This window comes from Athene cunicularia (assembly GCF_003259725.1).
Source record: "Athene cunicularia isolate RWA chromosome 1 unlocalized genomic scaffold, athCun1 chr1_part2, whole genome shotgun sequence".
Lineage (NCBI taxonomy): Eukaryota > Metazoa > Chordata > Aves > Strigiformes > Strigidae > Athene > Athene cunicularia.
Window position 1 is genome coordinate 56,202,599 of NW_020799092.1, and position 22,331 is coordinate 56,224,929.

Sequence of the window (22,331 nt, forward strand, 5' to 3'; positions counted from 1 at the left end):
ACAACATGAACAGTTAATTTTGACTGCAACAGGAAATTGTTTTCATGCTTTTACAAAACAAGAACCTTTCAGAGTGCTCAAAAAATAATCTAAGAAAAGCTGTGGCAAATAGCAGTATATTTAAGATCTTATTTGGAATAAAGGTTTCACTTCAATAGATGAAGGAAGAATCATAGATTATAGATTCAGATTATAGTGTCATGGTAAAATAATACTGATTTCAGAGTTTAAGTCAATACAGTGTCATGTACATATTTACTGTAAACTGTTATGTGGGAAACAAGATGGCCTCCAACAGGGGATTGGTAATAGCTATGGAACATCTCGTCTTTCGGCCAATGATTAAAATATTGCTTTGGCTGTTAGATGAAAACAAACACAAAAGCAAAACTACAGTATAATAGCTTTTCAGAAGCCTGTTGCCACAGCACAGTATTCCCTGTCCTGTCCAATAGCAGATGAAATTTTTTAGCTCTGGAAGCTTTTTCCACATCACCCTAGATGTGTCTACAGTTAATTTTTAACTAAATGCCATTTAAACAAAATCTAATGCAAATACTACTTTTAAATAACAATTTTGTTACTCTCCAGTTATATCACAGAGTAGAGATGAAACTTACGCCATCAAGAGATGAGTACAAGACGGAGAAAGTCTGCAGTTGTAATAGAAATAAATCCCACTTGCTACAACTCATTGTCCCCAAAATAATTTTTTCCCCACATGGTAAGTAGAATTCAAACACAAAAAAATGCTTAGAAAGGAAGGGAAGTGAAATGACAGAGAGAATAAACAAAAAATCCTGCATGAATTTACACTTCTAGATGAACATAGGTTTCAGCCTCCCAACATTTCTAATCCCATTACCTGACTGTAAATTTTTCTTCCATTTTCTTCAGAAGAATGGAAAAAGCATCAAGAGGTGATGGCAATACTAATGTGATATATATTATAGTAATAGTAAAATTTTGTTCTGAAATCATACTGTTATCATAAGAAACAGTGAACTAAAAGAAGAAATCACTATGGTAAATTATACATACATTATAAATGTCATCTTGGTTTCAAATACCTCAAAACCTGTTTAGCAGTGGAGGGGATCCATTCCAGGTTAACCAATACACTCTGTACAATGCATTCCAGAAAACCAAGTCCACCCATTCTTAAGAACAGTTTTAAACATATAAAAAAATAAGGTATAGCATTATCAGTCATTGCTAAACAAACAGTATCAGCAACAACATCTCTTCAGTTATGTTAATGACATTACAGCTGCAAATTAAATTAACAAGCTGTTATGATGACATTGTACTTAGAAATGGTTCCATTCACAGTTCTTCACATGCAGAAAAATCTTTTTCTTTTTTTCCTCAAGCATTTCATTGTTTTTTTCAAAGCAGCTAACAGCATTTGGATGCTTCACAAGCATTTCAAAGCAAGTGGAACATCCAACAGTAACATAGGAGCATCCAACAGTTTCTTTTTTGTTTAAACAGATACAAAAATAATGAGAAATACATACAATTTTTAAGGCTTGGAAATGCAATAAGATTATAGTGAAAATGTTTTTATGATGATTTTCTATACTTTATTATTCCTCCTATTTTGCTTTCAGATCAGTGACTGGTTCTATCATTTAACTGTTGTGTAATTACATTACTTTCAAATAATTACAAGCAGATTTTAACATATAACTGGGATGAAAACAGTTTATCATACTATTATAGTGTATAACGTCCTACATGTTGCATATTAATAAAGAAACCTTAATATATATATATAAAATACTCTATTTGATTTCAAATTGACAAGAGCAGCATTAGTTTCTCATTTTACATTGTCATCTCCTATGTCTATCTCTCACCTCTGCCCTTGTTTTGACTGCATCATCTTGAACAGAAAAAACCTCTGAATATTTACATTTTATTCCTTTAGAGGACAGATTTGGGACTAGCTGTAATTATTTACGAGCTCATGACCCAGCAACAATCTGATTTTTGCAGGGTGCACTATATGCATACACTACAACATATCAGTAACGTAAACATCTGTAAATATGTCCGAGAGAATTTGAAAATGGGTAAAAAAGGATACTGAGAAAAATTATCATGTCCCACAAAGAACTAACCAGCAAAGACCATTTAAAGGTGAGAGACAGAGTACATGCCTTATGAGAAAAGGTCAAGGGAGATTGGCTTGATTAGTCTACTGAAAAAAGACTGTGAGATGATCTAATAGAAACATACTACTCCTTTTGAAGGGTCTTGCAATGATGACAGAGTCAAATTCTCAGTAGTAGCAGGTGGGGCCCCAGAACAAAAGGTTAAAGTGAAAAATTGCCCTTTAAGAGGCTCAGTCTTGGAAAAAAGTTCTTCACAAGGATAGTAGTGCAGAAAGGCTGCAGTATTGGGTTTCAGTCCTCAGACAAATTCACAGACGATCAGATATACTGCTGGTGATACTCTGCTTTAAGCACAAGGTTAGACTAAATCACATCAACGGGCCTCTTCCAACCAACGTGTCTATCTTTCTTTGAGCATGCATACCAATACTAACTTCTCTGCAAACATTTGAGAAATCAAGAACTGTAATTTTGATTATCTGGTTTTGAATTCCCAGGAAACCTCAAAAATAATTTTGATAGCAGCTCCAGGAAAAGCATTCAAAGAGATGGAAGAGGATAGAGACTTAACACAGCAGGTGACATCCGGGGATTAGGTGTTTGGTAAATGACTGACAGTCATTTGTGCACCGCTTTCATTTTTCTACATTCTGGCACATTGTTATGACTTTTTACGATCAAATACAAATTTTATGCAAAGAATGCTTTTAGGGTCACTATATTCACAGATAATAAGTCCCCAAGAATAAGAGTTCAGTCTGAGCCTGCTTAAAGTCCAGTAATATCCAGAGAAAATAAACACAGCGGTACATAGACTTCACTACTTAGTGTAAGAGTGAGACAGTGAGGCAATTTCAAATGTGAAGATAAAGGCATCACACATTTAGAGGAGGAGGAACCACTCTTGGGGGCAGAAGGTGTGGCTGTCTCTGTATTTAGGTCACATTTTTCTAAACTTTGTTGTTGTTGTTACATTGGGTCACCCTACTTTGTGGAACATTTCTAGAAATCCCTCAAAACACCTTCATTACCCTCTTCCATGGAGAGATTTGACAGATGGAGAACAGATAAAAAAAATGTAGAACTAAGGGAAGGTAAAACACTGAATGAATGGTTTGTAAATGGAGACGGTTGAGAAATGTGTTGTCTGTTCCCACAAACCCAAGAAGTTTAAGAGGGTGCCCTGTCCAAATAGCATTTCTAATTGGCTTTAAAAGAAGATGTAAGTCCTGTAGAGTCATGCACACAGCTGCTCAATACCATGCAGTTTGTTTTCAAATCCTGTGTTATTTAAATTTCCTATTTTTTTACAAGGAGTAAAACCAGTAGAATCATAATGAAACACTTTCAAAGCAACACATGTTTTTTAAGTGTGGGGCTTTAAAATTTTAGCTTAAAAGTTACAGACTTCAGAATTGAATGTAGTAAAGGTTCAGGTACTTCTCAAGGTAAGAATCAAGCTGCAAAATAAATTAAGATGAAACTACTTAAAATTAAGATTTAAAGAAAAAAAATCATGTATTATTCTCGGAAACAAAAGACAAGAGCATCCTTTCCTGTACATGCAGACTTACAGATACAGACTTTGGTAATAAACCTGGGCCAAAAAAAGGACAGAAATGGAATTTACATACCAATATCCTGACCTTGAGACATATTCTCACTATGTAAACCCATCTTACATGCATCTATCTGTTAATATACTAAAACCCAGAGATAAATGAAGAGGAGACTTGTGGCCATGCACTGAAACAAGAAACTAATCCAAGTGTCCAGGCAGATGTGTCAGGGTGTCTCCAGTTGATTCATCAGTCAGAATAAGCAAACTTACTTACTGTATGATATGCTGAGACAATCCTTTCCCCAAAATCTCAACTTACTTACAAAGCATATGAAAAATAAAATTAACATTTAAGAGTCCTCAAAAAGAAGGGCTAGGTAAGTACAAGTAACAGTTCACTACATAAGCCATTACACTGGTTTAAGACTTAAATATCATATATACAGTCTAGTATTATTCATTTTTGCTAATATGGTATCTGAAGTCTTAACAGAGCAGGGATACTTAAACTAAACTAAACAACAGCTAAGATAACAAAAAAAAAAAAAAAAGGTTTGCTGATTTAATTTAAGTATGTATTTCCAGCATACTTCCAGTACTTCAATGTGCATATTATTTCCCAAAGAGCAATGACTACCAAACCCAATTTTATGTCAATTGTCTTAGCATTGTCTGTTTTATTTTTTAAACATCAGTATAAAATGGTCACCAAAAAGCTATTTCAGAGCTACTGAAGACATTCTATGCATCTCATACCCACTGAGGATGATTCAATGCCTAGCAAGCATTTCTTTTCTAATTATTAAAAAATATTTGGTCTAGATTAGTCTATTATATTACCACTCCCCTCTCTCCTCTCAAAACCCCTTCCCCAACATATTCATATTTAGATATGCTTTAAGAATATATGGTTTACATATTAGTGAAATATGTGCAACCAACAAACCGTTCACCTTCAAAATAACATTGTTTTACCTTCAAATGAGTTGTGTTTTTTTTCAATATACTTGTTCTAAAATAATTTTCTCTTTACAGCAAATGTTCTAAATATGCAAAAAGGTCTTTTTTTAGAGTTATAATTTATTTTTACTGATTTATGAAACAGAGCTATCTAATATAAAATGCAAATAAATAATTTTATGTTATTTAGGTTAGAACAAAAATAACAGTAGCTTCTCCAGACTTCAGTGGTGTTGGTTTAAAAATATAATATGATGATACTTTCTCAGCTCACACTGAGCTATCCACTTATATACTGCATTGACTTGTACCAGTTATAGTTCATTTATTGAATAATAATGAGCTAAATTAATGGAATGAATGAGGTATGCACACAAAATACCACCAGAAAATCAGCACCTCACTATATATGACAATTAGGTGATAATATTTTAACACTCCTAATAAGTACCAAGTTAGATAAAGATGCAAATTTAAAAGGAGGCATGAAAGAGTAAATCAGGAGAGGGAAAAGGAAAAAAAGTTGGTATCAGTATACCTTCTTTTGTCTGTTTTCAGCAGCAGCCAACTGAGCTGACATTCTTTCTTGCATTTTCCTGCAGTGAGCCATAACAGCTTCTAAAATGGACAGGGGGTTCATACATATTGGCTTCTTTTCTTTATCACCAGCACCAGCCTCAAAGTCTCTCTGAAGAGCCAGAAATGGGTCACTTAGATTAAATCTTCCATATCGCTCCTGGATAAAAACCTCTTTGCGCCGGGCCTAACAAAAAAAAAAAAAACAACAAACAAACAAAAAAAAACCAGACAAAGAAATAAAACTAAATGCATTCTTTGGAGTACATCCACACATAGAAGAGGCCTAAACCACAGGGAAAGTTATGTTACTTATGTTTTTAAAATATTTTATTCAGGTATTTGTTTACAATCTCTAAAAGAAATAGATATAATGCACACAAATTTGATTATAGTCAATATGATTCACCACATAAAAAGACCCCCTTCCCTTCTCAATTCAATTCAGAAATATCAATTTGGAGCAGTTTCAGAAGTATCACAAAAGTAACGTCTTGTAAATTGGCTGATACACAGAGAGGAAAGGGAAGAAAAACATTCTAAAATATTAGTTTCCTATTTCTGTGTATTAAAATAATGTTAGTAAAAATATATGAAATTGTGTGTTTACTGCAGTACCAAAATAAGTATTTTTCAAAAAAAGAATTGACAGTATGCAATTGACGGTTACACATACAGAGATTTTCATAAGTAATATCAGAAAAACAGAGAGGAAAAATACCACCAAGGCTTTTGTGAAATTAAGACACTTCTCATATCTCTCTTCAGGAAGAACTTAATGTCATATTTTTCTCCATACAATTATTTTAAAACACAATCATATTTCCAACTACAGTATAACACTTTATTGTCATAACAAAAAATATTAATAAAGATCAGAGGTACTTTTGCCTGACAAATTTTTGGTTCTTCTTTGGTTCTTTCTTCTGGAAACAGACCAGTTTCAGAGAAGGTATTTTTATAAATTTAATACACAGTACACAGGAAGATCACAGATAAGCTCTGACTTCTAACAGTCTTCATAGAAAATATTGTTCCAAAATCTCAGGCTTAAGACCCATCTAATTTGTGGGGGGAAAAGAAAACCAAATCAAAAAAAGCAAGCAAGCAAGCAAAAAAAACCCAAACCACCAAAAAACCCCACCAGAAAGATCCAATTATTTCTAAAATTTTGTTGTGGTGCTTTTGTGCATATAACAGAAAGCAGAAGGAAGAAAGCCAAACCATTAAAGCACAGATTTTGGAAGAAAATGAAGGCTTGTTACCTTAAAAATTAAAACTGTCACTAGAGCAGCTCTTTAAAGAAGTATGTCAGAAAAAAATAAATAAAAAAGAAACAAACCCCAAACTACAGTGCAGAGAAACACCATCAGAAAGAAGAACCCCTCCGAAAATGGATAAAACATTTATCTGTGATTTGATTCAAATTTGGTTTTGAAGAATAAGCAAAAAAGATAAAGACTAAGCCAATTCTGAGGTACAAAAGAGGAGGAATGATTACCAAATGGGTTAGCAGATCATTTAGAAAGCTTGAAGTTAAACTTGTAACATATGAAAAGATCATAAAAGGTAATACACATTTCAGGGCATGAGAAATCAAAGAACACAAAACTATGTTAGAAAAACTCCCCAGAGAACAACTACAAATAATATACCTAGGTGAATGCCCAACTTTTTCCTATATATTGTCTACAATATTGAGAAGTTGTGGGAGATTAAAAGGTAAAAGAGAATTTGACTGCAACTGAAGTAAGTGTGCCTGCTTATTCCGATGCTTGAAATATTTTTAGCCTATTTTTCAGTTTGATAGTATAAATAGAACTTGGAAATATTTATAAAAAACCCAAGCCTTTGGGGTATAACTTCAGAAAAAGGTTTATAACTTCATTCAGACCTAAAGTCTAGCTAGGCTTACAAAGTCAGGTAGTGATTGGTTGAAGAGACAAAAATAAGCTGATAAAACCTAGTTATTTTTTTATATATTGCCTTGAAAATAACCCTTAATTAGTCTAATATTTTAAACCCTTAATTCTTAACTTCAATATTTTAAAATAAAACGAAATAGTTAGTTCCAAAGGTATTATTAGAAAGCCAGGTGGGGAGGGGCTATATTTGTAGCTCCTGGTTCTATATACCGAAGTTACAGGACAGTATGCAGCTTAGGAATTCAACCTTCATGTAAAGGAAACAATCAAAACCAAAAAACTGATCCTAAATGGATTAAAGTACTAAGCAGCCAAACAAAATGAAAAACCCAAGCAGGTTAAGAATTTAAAAGGAGATGGAGGTACAAACCATATGTAAATTATCAGCAGTGTAAAACCCACTTAGTTTAAATAAACAAAGTGAGCCATCAAAGTAAAGGAAAAAACCACTGATGCAGCAGCTCATCTGTAAATAAAAAATAGAACCACCAAGGCTTCCATTCTTAAATCCAGAAACCAACAGCAAAAAGAGAAGCCAAGTATATTAACTGATCAGAGGCAAAGGCAACCACTCATGACTTTAAGGAAACACAGGTAGACAACCAGGAAATAACTTACATTTTCTATTTTTTTTTCCTATGACCCAGGACTAGCTGTCCTCTCAGCATATACTGTAGGTAGGAAATATGAATGTTCTCTAACATGCATATCAAAGCAAGCAAGGCAAAGGCTCAGTGTGCTCCTTCCAAAATAATAACAGGACTGGGTGTTCAGACTTCTTAGCTAAGGAAACATGAAACCATATAGAAGAGGTGATCTCCATCTGAATGAAAATCAAAACAATCTGCTGGCATTAAGAAGTAGTACAAGAAAATATGAAACCTGAAGACCATGGAAATACTAATAGGTCTTGAACAGCACGTGGCTTGGGATGACAGACCCTGCAGGGATGAAGCTATAACTGTATACCCTCAAGCACAGTCCAAAACAGACTGGCGACTCTCAAACCATAAACAGCAAAGTAACCTCAGGATGCTTCCAACTCAGAAGGGAGCTAAATGCAAAGTATTAAAACAAATGTTGCCATGTTTCTATTCAAGGACTAAAAATATGAAATAAAATGATGGGATGAGGATACATGATTTCAAATGAAGATACCAGAATAAAAGATAAAGCAGAAGCTTGGTTGAAGGGAAGGAATGAGTAGTTCTCTAAAACTTAGGCACTTAAAAGTGGCAGAAACACAAGCTAGTCTTGGGTTTTTTTACATGATTCCTCCAGCCTCTAAACGATACTTCAGTCCCTTTGCACTTCACTAAAGTATATCAGATGGGAGAAATAGAACTACTAGCATCAGAGCATTTTCTCATATCATCCTTTCAGCACTGAATTTTGAGTCATGAGGTAGTAGCAATATCAAGATACCTGTTTTTTATGGCACTTATCTGCAGAACATACAGTCTAATGTCATACAAATAATTAATCCTTTAAAATAATCTCTTCCTAATTTGGTGGCTGTGCTAAAACAGCATTAGCAGTGGCTCATATACTAACTTCAATTGCTCAGCAATATATACAGAAAATAACATGTAAAATGTTGATTTGTGAATAACTAACCAAATGCATTTTCAAACAGAAAATTTTCAAAAACAAACAGAATATGCACCCACTATAGGAGGTAATCAGGATCGCTGCATTGTGAAAGGCGTTTTATAAATTTATAAACTGTCAGCTTTATTTTTCCATACATACCCATTTGCATACCAACTAGCCTTTTAATGGAACGCCTGAGATTGAAAGGTATGAAAAGATGTCCATGGGAAACAATACTTTTTGCAGCCTATGCCAGTGGTACACAAAATTATGACTCAAGACTTAAGCTAAATCCTTCAACCGGTAGCTGCTAATGAAAACTGACAGTAAGCATAAATCAAGGAAAAATATCTAAAAAACAAGACAAACCCCCCCTTTAAATAGTTAATTCTTGACATTCACTATCGTAGTACAGTAAAAGCTTAAACTTCTTTAAGCTTTTGAACTCAGCCCAATAAGAACATCATATTTATACAGAGCTTTTAAATCCTTATACAGGATCTGAAACATTAAACAAGAAGACTTAAATCTCGTGCAACTACTACTTAAAAATAATTAAAACCTAAAGTTTCTTTATGGACAGGCTGGTCTACAGCACTGCGTTAGGTCAAGGATGGACTACAAGTTTATATTTTAAAAAGTACAGTAGAAATGAAAAAGAGGGGTGAAAGATGATCAAAAGGTACAACATGGCTTCTCTTCAAGGAAGATCCAAGTAGAACTAGGACTTTTCAGTGTGAAACAGAGACAACCAGGAAGACACATGCTAGAGGTCTGCACACAGACAAGTAGCAATTGTCCCATGATCTAATAAGGGAAATCTGAGTTGGACACAAATTCTTCTCACTGAGAGCAGATAAGCATTGGAATGTGTTGCCCAGGGAAAATATATAACCCCTCTCACAGGGAGATTTCCAAAACTAGATTGGATAAGGCCATCAACAACCTGACCCATGTTTGACATTAGTCCTGCTTTAATACTGGATGGAATGATCTCTCAAGGTGCCTTCCAACTTAAATTACAATTAGTGATTTCTTCTAGGACTGTTATTTTTTTATCTTGTAGGTGGCTAGCAATCTTCACAAGTTATGACAGAAATGAGCTCTCAGAGGAAGGAAAACCAACCAAACACTTATTGGTGGGACAAGTCTTACGTCTTGCTTTGGATCAAGAAAATATTTTTTTATGACTTAGAAAAGAGAACTTTCAGTCTGTGATGTTTTAAAAAATAAAAAATCAGTACTGAACAATCCTAGGGATTACCCAGCTGTGTGAAAAAAGGGGAAGGTTTACTCTCAAGTTTTCTCTCCTAGAAAGATAAACTGCTTCTTTTATTACTCTCTCAGGGAGCCTGTCTCCTATCACATATACCTCATTCACCCCTATACCAATTTTTTTCCACACCATTCAAGTCATCTCTATGCATCTATCTGCCAACTCCCTCCAGGACACTTCCATCTCTCAAGCTGATCCTTTGCAGTCACTGACCCAATTATCTACTGGCAGATGAAGACTGGCAGCAGCAGGGTGTGCAGGGAGAGGAACAAAAGGAGTGGAGGTATCTGGATGATGGGTTGTAGGAAAAGCTGCAAATCCAGTATAAGATTTTTTTTTTTTTTTTTAAAAAAAAAAAAAAAAAAAAAAAAAAAAAAAAAAAATTTAAAAAAATCTGTTTTCAGTGACCACATTGAGAATTATGAAGTTTAATTAGATTTTTTCCCTCTGTTATAGAAACAAGAATGCTTACAGGGCAGGGAAGCCTTCAAATAGCATCCATCTTACTATGAACTTAAAGCTAGAAGCATTAAAAAAGCAAAGAAAACCAAATATGACCAGTTAATACATAAGTAAGAAATAAGCCCAATAATGAAACATGAAAAATTAACCACATAAGTTATATTGTTAGTTTTCTTTCAGTAATAATCTACACTGATATTAGTTGCACACATTTGCTGAAGTGAGTTTTCATAATCATCTTACATATATCAGAATATATAAGCAACTGTATTTTTAAGGTTAATATTGCATTTTTTCCCTAACATAGCTCAGAGTTCCCTCTTCATTTACCTGCCAAGTTAAGAGTTCAGCAAGTCCAAGTCTTCCATGCAGCAATCGATGATAAACATCAAAAATAGGACTGCATGTCCTACACCATTGTGGAACAATGGAACTGAATTAAAGCTGTCTCAGAACCTTTAAACAAAATTTCCTTCCTTTCAATAGCATTTGTTCCTCTGATTAATTTCCTCTTCCACATATAATTGTTTCAACAGATGTTGATAGGTTTGTATTAATATTTATTCTTGACATATGTGTTAGGGAGTGGTAAAAAGATTTCTAAAACTAACCAGCATAGAAGAGAAGGCAGTAAAAGCTTATTTTATGTGTTATTTTAAAGACAAGGGTGAGCCCTTCATTCTCAATAAAACTGGAAGGGTAATAGATTTTTGAAATGAGAAAGATGGTTGAAAGAGAACATGTTTACAAATATTATTCGGTGGCATTATACAGTGTCTTGACATTATTTTTCTGGAGATATTTAGTTAAACAAAAGAGAATTAACAATGGCTATATATGCATAATAAAAGCAGTACTTTCAGAGATACCTGCAAAATACTGGAGTCAGGGATAGGATGTCTTACTATGATTAATTGAGAACGACTCTAAAGAATGCCAGCAATTTTGTTACGCAATAGGGCTTGGGGGATTTATTGGCTTGTTTTGGGGGTTTTTTGGTGGGTTTTTTTTTTTTTTTTTTTTTTTTTTTTTTTTTTTTTTTTTAACTCAGATGTAGATGAATGCTTTCAAAGTATCATACGAGATATTACTTCCATATTAAGTTTTACATAACAAACTAAAAATGGAAATGTTAACAACTGCTGATGAAATGCTATCCTGCAGCATGATTTTTGTCAATGAACACGTGATGATCAATTTCTCCTTATAATCTTAACTACAGTCTAAATTCCTTTCTTCAGCACTGTGTAAGTGCATACTTATTGCAAAGTCTACAAGTGAGTTACATTTTAATGAACTAATTAAAAATATTTGAATGAAAAATATTTGACCAGTATATTGAAATTATTTCCATGATAAGTATCAAGTATCATCAGACAAAAATTTGTGTGTACACTTAAGGATGAAAAAAAATGGATATTCTCTGAAGAAGACTGATGATCATAACAGGCTGCTAGTTCAGAAAGACTGAAAACAGTAGAAAGAATTGAGAAAGAGGAGAATACAATCAGTAAGTTAAACAAAACCAACATAAAAGTTGATTATGCTCTGATGGACCTAGATAATTGTTTCATACTACAAATAATGCTCTTCACAGATGACTGATCCGGATCATGAAAGAATTCAAGTCTTTTGGTAGAGGTACTAATACAGAAAATATTACCCATTTAGTAATTTTTAACGTAAGGCACACATAGTCAGAAAAAGCCATGCAAATATATCAATGAGGCTTGTTACAGTGAAGTAGGCTGCATGAAAGTGGAGATATAATCAGTTTTTCTAGAAAAGTTAGCCCAGGCACGAACCATTAAAGTAAGAGTAAAAACAAAAAGTTGCATTATTCTCTCATTCACAACAACCCATAAAACTTCTCCAAAAATTTGTAATTTACTAAGTGTTCATTTCTCTCAGAATCACATAGCTTCAAATCTAAGGTTTTAAAAAGCATTTTTCAAGGTAAAAAGAAAGCTCTTGAATATAAGATCACGTGTTGTTTTTACTTTTACAAGGCTGTCCTTAGTAACCTCCATTTAAGAAGATATAAAATTCTATCATTTTAAGACATTGCATTTTTTCAGCATTACAAAGCTCAGTACCAACCAAAAACCCAATACAGTCAATATAAAATATTCTTCACTTTCCAGATACAAAAGGTGAGACTTGGGTCTTGCACTAAGTTTCTAAATGAGGAAGGAAAAAAAGCTCAAGTTGTGAAACATGTGCTTTTAATTAACAGCCATCCAGTGTTATATATAAAGATAATGGCTTTATATAGACATATATATTTTATGACAGCTTTGTTGTCTGATGCTTAAACATTTGAAAATTATAGGCCAATATTTTATATGAAAGTATCACTGTTTGATGCTCTGATTATCTAACCACCCAGGCATTTATTTCTTATAATAATACAGATTTTCATACTGATAATGGGTCTCAACATATAGAAGAGACTTGAACTTTCTGGTTGCTTTAAATAACCATTTGTCATCTTGAATTTTTTTGCATGTTCAGATTTATAGTTTAAATTCATGCAAATCAGTTCAGAATTCCTTGCATGGAAATCTGTCAGCCATTCTTCTGAAGTACTGAAGGAAACCTGACTTCACCTCTAACCAAAAAAAGAACACTCTAATCTCCATGCTTAGCAGTTAAAAAGCTTCTTTAACTCAGTAACAGACAAAAAAATACCAAAGAGAACAGAAAAACTTTAACTAAATCAATCTGTGTTTCTTTCTCATTTACAGTATTTAGATTTACGCATTTCCAAGCTAACCAAATCTCAGTTAAAATATCATCCCATATGACTGCATGCCAAATACACGATTATGAAACTTTAATGAAAAGGTAAGCAAATTATGAGTTTGTAGTGCAATGATCAGGCACACTCAATATGGGTTCACAAAGGGAAAGCCCCGTTTAACTAATTTGATATCCTTCTATGATAAGGTCACCTGCCCACTGGATGAAGGGAAGGCAGTGATGTAGTTTTACTGGATTTTACTAAGGCTTTGGATACTGTCCCTCATGGCATCCTTCTGGACAAGTTGCCCAGCTCTGGGATGAGCAGGTTCACGGTGCACTGGGTGAAGGACTGGCTGAAGGGCAGAGCTAAAAGGCTTGTAGCGAATGGGACGACCGCTGGCTGGTGGCCAGTCCTCAGCGGTGTTCCTCAGGGCTCAATCTTAGGGCCAGTTCCGTTCAATATATTCATCAACAGTCTGGATGTAAGAGCTGAATGCACCAGTTTGCTGATGATATGAAACTGGGAGGTGCTGCTCATGCCCTTGAGGGACAAGAGGCCTTGCAGAGGGATCTAGATAGATTAGAGCATTGGGCAATGATTAATGGGTTGAAATTTAACCAGTTGAAATGCCAGATTCTGCACCTAGGATGGAGTAATTCTGGGCACAGGTGTAGATTGGGAGGAATGGCTGGAGAGCAGCCCTGCAGCAAGGGATCTGGGGGTGCTGGTCGTCAGCAGGCTCACCAGGAGTCCACAGTGTGCCCTGGCAGCCAAGAAGGAAAACTGCATCCTGGGGTGCATCAAGCCCAGCATAATCAGCCAGTGAAAAGAGGTGATCATCCCACTGTACTCAGTGTTAGCGCAGCCTCACCTTGAGCACTGTGTGCAGTTCTGGGCCCCACAGTTTAAGAAGGTTGTGAAGGTCCTTGAATGCATCCAGAGGAGGACAACAAAGCTGGTGAAAGGGCTGGAAGGAACAGGCTTTCTGGAGAGGTGGTCAATGCCCAAGGCCTATCAGTGTTTAAGAGGCATTTGGGCAATGCCCTTAACATGCTTTAACTTGGTCATCCCTGAATTGGTCATTCAGTTGGACTAGATGATCATTATAGGTCCCTTCCAACGGAAATAGTCTATTCTAGTCCATTAACAATACAGACTTATTTGAGGTATAGTAAGAGAATTTAATGTTTTCAAATTATTTCTGTATTCACTGGAAAGTAAATTGTGAGAGTTATATGTATTACCTCCAAGAATAATTTTTTTTCTTGCTAATACCCCTAGTGAAGAAGCTGAAAGAATGAACAGATTTAACTAAATATATTTTCTAGATTTCTAGAACAGAATATTTTAAAGTAAACAGAATACACATCTGCATTGTATATTTTGGATTTTATGCCCTTTATTAAAACTTTAATTTTCCAGCTAGTACTCTTTTTACAGTCACCATTACTTAAAAGTTACCCATTTTAAAATTGTCATGTAAAAGCTTATATTTCCACAATATCTAGCTAAAATTTTGTGCTGCCATTTCAGAGAGAACTGAACACCACTGCTCTATTTTCTCAAACTTCCCATTTATTTGTCCAAAGGGAATGCTGGCTTTTATAAGAGACCCAGTGCTAAGTATTTTTAGCACACTGCTAGAGCTTCTAAAGACAGAAGCCTCTCTCTGGGAGAACTGCAGGTGGAAAGACCTATCCTCCAGTCAGAACAGCATCAAAACAGAGTGGGAGGAAGAAAAGCATGGGAATGCATACACCCAAGCATAACAAAAGTAACTGCTGCTATGTAAGTATTTTCACTAGTGTTGAATTTGAAAAGGACCCCAATCAAATCTATTACCTTATTAATAATTTTATAAATGAATATAATTTAGAAGAATCAAGGACAAACATTATACATTTTTTCTTCAGTAACAGTAACAAAAAGACACATAAAGAACTGTTATCAGTTCGACTTTAGTGTTACCGTCAACAAAATTAACTGTACCATTTATTGGCATAAAGGAAATATCCTGTGTATGTTCCATTAACTAAAAATTGAAAACTTCAGATAACATAATAATACAGATAGGATGAGCCAGTTGGATTTCTCATTGTCATCAACATAATGATGGGAAACAGATAAACATTTTAAATAAGTAATTCTAACAATCAAGTTCACAGCTGTATTATGCAAAGCTCACAGAAACTGAGAAACAGTTACATCAACATGATATTGGAATTTGTTATTATTGTTTTTACAAAGTGTGAGTAAGTCTACTCATTAATTTATATTGGATTATGCAGAAAGATCAAACAAGGGTTGGAAGAATCAAGTGGGAAAGGCAAAATAATTATCCAATAAGAAACCAGCAGACTACTTTCAGCTAAATTAGAAGTTACGTGTCTGGCAACAATAAAGATATTCAGATCTTATGTGAAAAACAAAAAGTGACTATTATCAGTTTAACAGTCACTGCTGGAAAGGACAGAGTGAAAAGGATGCTTGCAATGGAAGGCCATAGTTTTCATACTAGAAAACTAGCCTCACAGTTTCATACTTGTAGTCTCCGACTTGAGGAGAACCTGATAGAAGGATATTTACCTGAGCAGTGAAGCTTAAGCTTAGTAAAACAACACATATACAGGACTGTTTTAATATGTTTTACCAAAAGTTCTGCTTTGCTCAGTGCTTAATAACTCACTTTGGCAAATAGCAAGTAACTCCACAAGAAGCAATGTAACACTATTGAAAACTTATTTTGTCAGTAGCTTCTAGAAGAGGCCTGTGTATGTGTCAAAATACCAGGATCCCTCAGATCAACAAAGTTTATCAGTCCAGGGACTGCTGCTTCTACTCCCCAGCATCTGTTGGAAAAGCTGATATCTGGTTCCATTCATAAAGAAGTTCAAGAAATAAAGGTGTTACTTGATGGAAAACCCAAATACAGTTCACTTGATATCTTTTATCGTGCAAAGAAAAGTAATTATTGTTAGTTATCCATGCTTACAGAACTATTATTACAAAAAAAACACTGAATATAAGTAAATACTCTCATAGGCATCTGAAATGATCTTTTAAATAAGATACTATTCATAAAGCCAACTCACCAATACTATAAACAGTATTTCCAAATTATTACAACATGGACTCTGGAAGTATCAAGGATAAGGTATAAGACTGTCCTTTAGTTCTACAACATTTCCATAAGTACAGTCACGTTTTGCTGTCTTAAGCAGGTTTGGTTATTTTGTTATCATGCAACAATAACTATTGTCTTACATTGTAACCAGCCATAAAATTCTCAAAAATTGAGTTCCACACAGATATTTACTGGAATAGTGTTAGTTTCTTGAATTGTGTGGCAATAAAGCAATGTGTCAAAACATGTCAAGTAATTTCATAAAAATAAATTTAACTGACAAACTAAAAAACCCCACAATACATAAACCATAATCAAGAGAGGGAAAAAAAAAAAGTTGAACTTTCTTTAAGGTTGTGTCTAACAACACTTTTTCAATTAGTTGAACAAAGAGAGTGCTGCATTACTTTAAATAATTTACAGATAAAGACATCATTCCAAACTAAGCAGTGAAAAATCATTTTATCTACTAACTCGTCTGAGGTTTATTCACATTTCATAGTTTCTTTGCAATCAATTTTAAATAGCTTGCAATAGTAAAATAATAGTTTTTGACAACCATGTTCCGAAAATTACAATAAACTAATATTAAGAAAGTAAAAGCTTTAATCATAACCAGAATCACTGGACAGATAAAGACAAACTATATTTAAGAGCAGAGAAAATGCATACACAACCATAATCAAATTTAATAAATGAAAGGTAGTGATCAGATGAGCAAGGACACAAACTGCAAACCACTGCCTCCCCCAGATTCAATAAAAATTAAAATTTTGCAAAGAAATTGCAACATACAAAAATGACAACTGCAAACAAGGCATTACCTGACTTCTATTTCATGGTTCACTTCTGCACTAAGGCCAACAACTGCCATCATACTGCCTACAACAATAACCTTCTGTTACACACACTTTAACATCTTCTGCTCCTCCCTCTACCTAATCACCGTTTTTCCAAGACACCTGCTACAAAACAGGCTGTCTTACTGGCTGCCAGAAACCCCTAAAGCTGCCTTCTGTGTGCTCTTAGCTTCACTCTTTGGTATAAAAGCACCATGGAATTCATATGTATAGAAGTTCAGATTTGCATTTTAAATTCGTAACAACTTCGCACAATTACTGCAGGTAAGGGTCTTCATAATTTATAGGCAGTGTAGCTTCCTTTGACAGATTATACTTAATATACATGTAATTTTTCTACCTATCAGTCAATTTGAGAACAACTAAACTATATGGATGCATTCTGTTTTTCCTGATAGCTCCCATGTTTCTTTCCCTCTTAACCCCAAAATTCAATCTAGAAGTACTAAATCTTGCAGTACAATTCTTCTTAAATTTGTGAAGTATTTTGGGATAAAAACTTTATCCATACACAATTGACAATTATAGTGTTGGCAATAATTCTATTTTAACATACAACTTGCAGAATACAGGCAAAACCAGAGATCACCCCATCACAAGATGCAGAATAAATAACAAAACGGACATGAAAACTCTAACAGATAATCACATTTTCTTAATCAAAACCTCAACCTGCAGTAGGCAAAAGTGTGCCTTGACCAAGTGAAAGAAGCTCTTTTGCTAGACAGAACTCACTGGGAAGCAGACAGGTCAAATTAGGCAAGTATAGTTTGTGAGTATGTACAGCTCTCCTCCCAAATATTTTACTTACTATTTACCTTAGTTTTTTTTCAAGGAACAGCTAATTCATTACTGAAAATGCGAAGTCATGAAGGCATGAAAAGCTCCACATTCTGCATAGTTATTCCAGTATTCTTGGTTACCCACCAAAAACATAATGTTGTTACGATAAACTATGATACACTCAGTTGTATTTTTAAAATTTTGTTTGATCTTCACATACACTTAAAGAATTGCAGAAATGTTACAGAAATTGACGGTTATCATCAAAATAGTTCATGTTTTCAATGAGAATAAAATAAAACTATATTGTTCAGTGTTTAATCATTGTTGGCCAAAATTGAAGACAAGTTTACTACTAATAGCCTTCCACAACGCGCAGCTCAGGATTTGAAATCCAACTAGCTTGAGCAGAAAATGTATTCTGCCCTTCAGGGAGAAAGAGACTCTTTCTAGAGTATTTTACAGTGACCCATCTGCCAATTTCACAAGGTCCATCTGTCTTAAATTCAAGAATTATCATAATGGTAGAAAACACTGGGGAATTTCTGGGTTTAGAAAATGAACATTAGGATCTAGAGGTTTTGGGTTTTTTTTTAAATCTAGACCAAATGAACCTGTATTTCCTGCTATATTTACACAAACAACCCTGGAAAAGGGCACATATAGGTATATAGTGACTATGTCAACACAGTGCAGCACAACAGGAACAAGTGCGTAGAACAACACAATCAGTACTGGGAATGTGCCTGTGGTCCTGCCATTTGGTGTTACTTTGGACTAGCTCTACTTTCAGTTCAGTTTACGAAGTCCAAGAGCTGTCTGTGAAGCAAATCAAAGAAAAATTTGGTGGGGACAATGGGGAGTTTCTTCAAAAGTGTGGTCTTGGTCTAAATGTTAAGGTAGGTTCACTCAAGTAGTTCCTTCACACACACCTATTATATAGATATGTAAAAAATGGCCTTCATCATAATGAACCCCAGTATCTCATAAGCTACTCAGATGACCAGAATTTTCTGATAGAATGTTAGTACAAAGAAACATATTTTTTGTTATTCTAAAATGCAATACTTTGCAAAACAATATTTGAGTATATATACTGTTTTGAAGTAATGTTGGATTACACCATTAGCCTTGGAAATGGAGTGTCTTTTCATTGCAGCCAGTTATTGAAGAAACTTCTGAAGCAAACTGATCATTTCAAAACAAATGATCCCCCCAAAAACGTATTAAAACTTTTTTTTTTAAGACTTGCTTGAAAATACTGAGTTTCTCATGGAACAGAATATTGATTTCCTAGTAGTTCTAAAATGATTAACAGGTGAGCTGGAACCTGAAAACTGGCATTCAACATACTATGTATTGTCTATTTTAAGGAAACTATGTGTAATCTACACAGTAATCACTATACTTTCTAAAAGCTGTTTATCCTTATTTTAAAATCTTGCCTTTTTAGACTAGAAGGCTTTTATGGTAACATTAATAGAATGGTTTAATAAACTTAAATGTGGCTATGAGGTATTATTACATGATGTATTAATTTCTGTCTTTTGACTTACCTGTTTCATTACATTAATATCCACACCTTCATTACAAAATTCAACCACTGCTCTTCAAGAACTCGCATGTCTTGCTAGGGGAAGTCAGAAATTATCTTATATGGATTTTCTACTCAGACTTCATACAGAAAGGATGATTCATTTCCAGCTCTATTGATTAGCCCGCAGGCCTGTCAAAATGCTTAGATTCAGAGAGATAGCTACAATTCAAGTAGAACTACCACAGCAGAGATCTTTTTCTCAACTTTTTATAAATTTAGATAGTCTAACTTAAAATCTCTGAGCAGCTAAATTAGTGAAGTCTGATTTCCCTAACTCTGTACTCTACAGTTCATATACAGTGCTTAAATAACCGATCACAAATCTCTGCCTTTCCTTCAACTAAGGCCTTAAGAGTATGACTTTTCTTACCCAGCTATCTGGTTTTATTGACTACCTATTTCTGAAATGCTTGCAGAAACTGGTTAAAAGATTCAACAGAAATTGTTACAAACACATACACAGAAGTTAAGCTTTGCTGCCTTAGGAAGTCATGGTGAAAATTAAATACAATAGGGCTTTACAACGCTTAAGAAACACCTACAAACAAATTTACCTTGCCATTCTCGTACTGTCCTCCTGTCATCACACACAGAGAATCTGTTGATTTGGAGCTCGCTTAAGGTCTGAGAAAAGACATTGCTCCACAGCAATGTAATTGATAATGTAGTCAATTTTAATTAAAAAAATATATATACCCATTGTTGGTATTAGCAATTCTTTTAGCCTTTTTTTTTTTTTTAATTTCATTTGTGATCTTTCCCAAAAATCCAAAGAAGTTGTTCCAAATCTATGCAGTGTGGTATATTAAAGGATCTAGTATGATAAAAACTTGCATTTTTTGTTCTAATTAATGCATATCATATAAGCAAGTATAATATAAATTTTAATTTCATCATTCACCACCTAATGAAATTTACATATGCAAATATAATTAATAAAAAATAAACAAGAATCCCAACTAAATTGAGCTTTCAAATTTTAGATGAATAATAACCTACTAGAGATTTAACTTTATGAGAGAATCACCACTAAAAGCAGCATTTAGTATTTGTAATTCCATGCTTGACAGCTAACACCAGCACTTCAGTCCATCACATGACGGTCAATGCACTTTAAAAAATCCTCTAGAAAGCAGGCAGATACAGCAGTCACTTTATGGCTGGAGAAAACAAAACAATAAATGAATGCTGTATTTAAGATCACAGTTGTGGGAAGCCAGACCTGTGCTTTGATTATATGGCCATATTATCTCTACATTAGGAATATATTATCCTCTTATTAAAGCAGACATCATTTGGATAATTGAGAAAGATGGAGGCTGCAGCTATAGCTTGTCTCCCTCCTTTTTTAACTATATGCATTCCCAATCTCAATTAAATGGCATGTTATTTGTCATTAAACGAAACACCTTTAATGATTTGTGTTAATCTAATTTTAATTGCAGTGCAACCCTGATCATGGAGGTACTAAAAAAAATAAATTACAGATTCAAAAAGAACCATCATAAGTTACATGGTATAACAGTTATATAAAACCAGAGTGCTAATAAGAAAGATTTCCACAAAGATCACCTCCTTTGAAGTGAATCCTGATGCTGCTCTCCACAGCAAATTAACTGTTGTTAGAGAATAGATCTGGAAATTTGACCCTGAGCATGATAAAGGCCTTCTCTTCCAAGGCTGTTGGTCCTTACAGGGCTGAATTTGTCCAGGAACTGATATTGCTCTGGCTGATAATTACTGTAACTTTTTCAAATCCAAATTTCTCTGACTTCCAAATTCCAGACAGCCAGTGTTCCCCAAAAAATAGTGTTCACATAGAGAATAATTCAGCAAAATACTGTGAGTTCTGTATTGTACAAATCAGAGTATACTATAACAAATTTATACATGCTAAGTTCAAAAAAATCCCTCAGCTTTCTCTGTTTATATCAAAGCATCAAACCACTTTTATAGAAATAGTAGGAGATGTTGACCCAGTTAGATAAAGTTTCAATTGCTGAAGCAGGAAACAACAGCCCTTTTTTAGAAATAGGAATGCTATGTGTCCTTATGTATCTGCAGTTGTGCATATTATAAAGAAACAACAGCATATTGTGAAAACGTGGAAGTATACAGATGTCATCTGCATATTTTTTATGAATGCAGTTTGGATTTGAAGATTTGTTTTTGTTTCAAGGTATCTTGTTTTTTACTTCAAGGTATCAAAACTTTACATAAAATACAATGGGAAATATATAATACATTATGCACAAAGATGCAATAAAAAAGTTAATTTTTATGTGTGACACCTTGGGTTTGATTCTCTGTAATTTATCATGTAACACAAATTCAAGTGCCTTAATAAAATCTATTACATCAACACTATTAACTATACTAACTAAACTTATCTCATCTTCCCCTCCAATGCCCAGCCCCTGGGATGACTAGTTAATTTAACAAGATTTTTCCCCATGATCCCAAACTACTGGCCTCACTTTTTTTTTTTTTTTTTTTAAATTCACACAGAATAGACAGGATGGACACTCTGCACTGGAACAATACAGGTAGACAGATTTTAAAAATTCCCTGGTTCAATATTTCCAAAGCAGAGTAACAAACGCTGAATCTTTTCTACTTTATTCTCACTTGATTGCACCTTTTTGAAACTAGGCTTTAAATAAACAGGAAAATTACACAACATCTTAAAATGCTGAATGAGGAGTTTGTTGCCATCTTCTCTGATGGCTCCTAGCACCAAAAGAAATT

At 34.2% G+C, this 22,331-nt stretch overlaps 1 protein-coding gene across 2 annotated transcripts in view; it reads right to left on the reverse strand.

Annotated features, from left to right (window-relative positions):
* CTTNBP2 (cortactin binding protein 2) overlaps positions 1 to 22,331 on the reverse strand; it is an 82,603-nt gene that overhangs the window by 47,406 nt on the left and 12,866 nt on the right. For both annotated transcript variants that reach the window (XM_026866261.1, XM_026866268.1), the window contains exon 3: positions 5,180 to 5,404. In XM_026866261.1, coding sequence (XP_026722062.1) covers positions 5,180 to 5,404 — 225 coding nt within the window. The remainder of the gene's footprint in view (positions 1 to 5,179; positions 5,405 to 22,331) is intronic.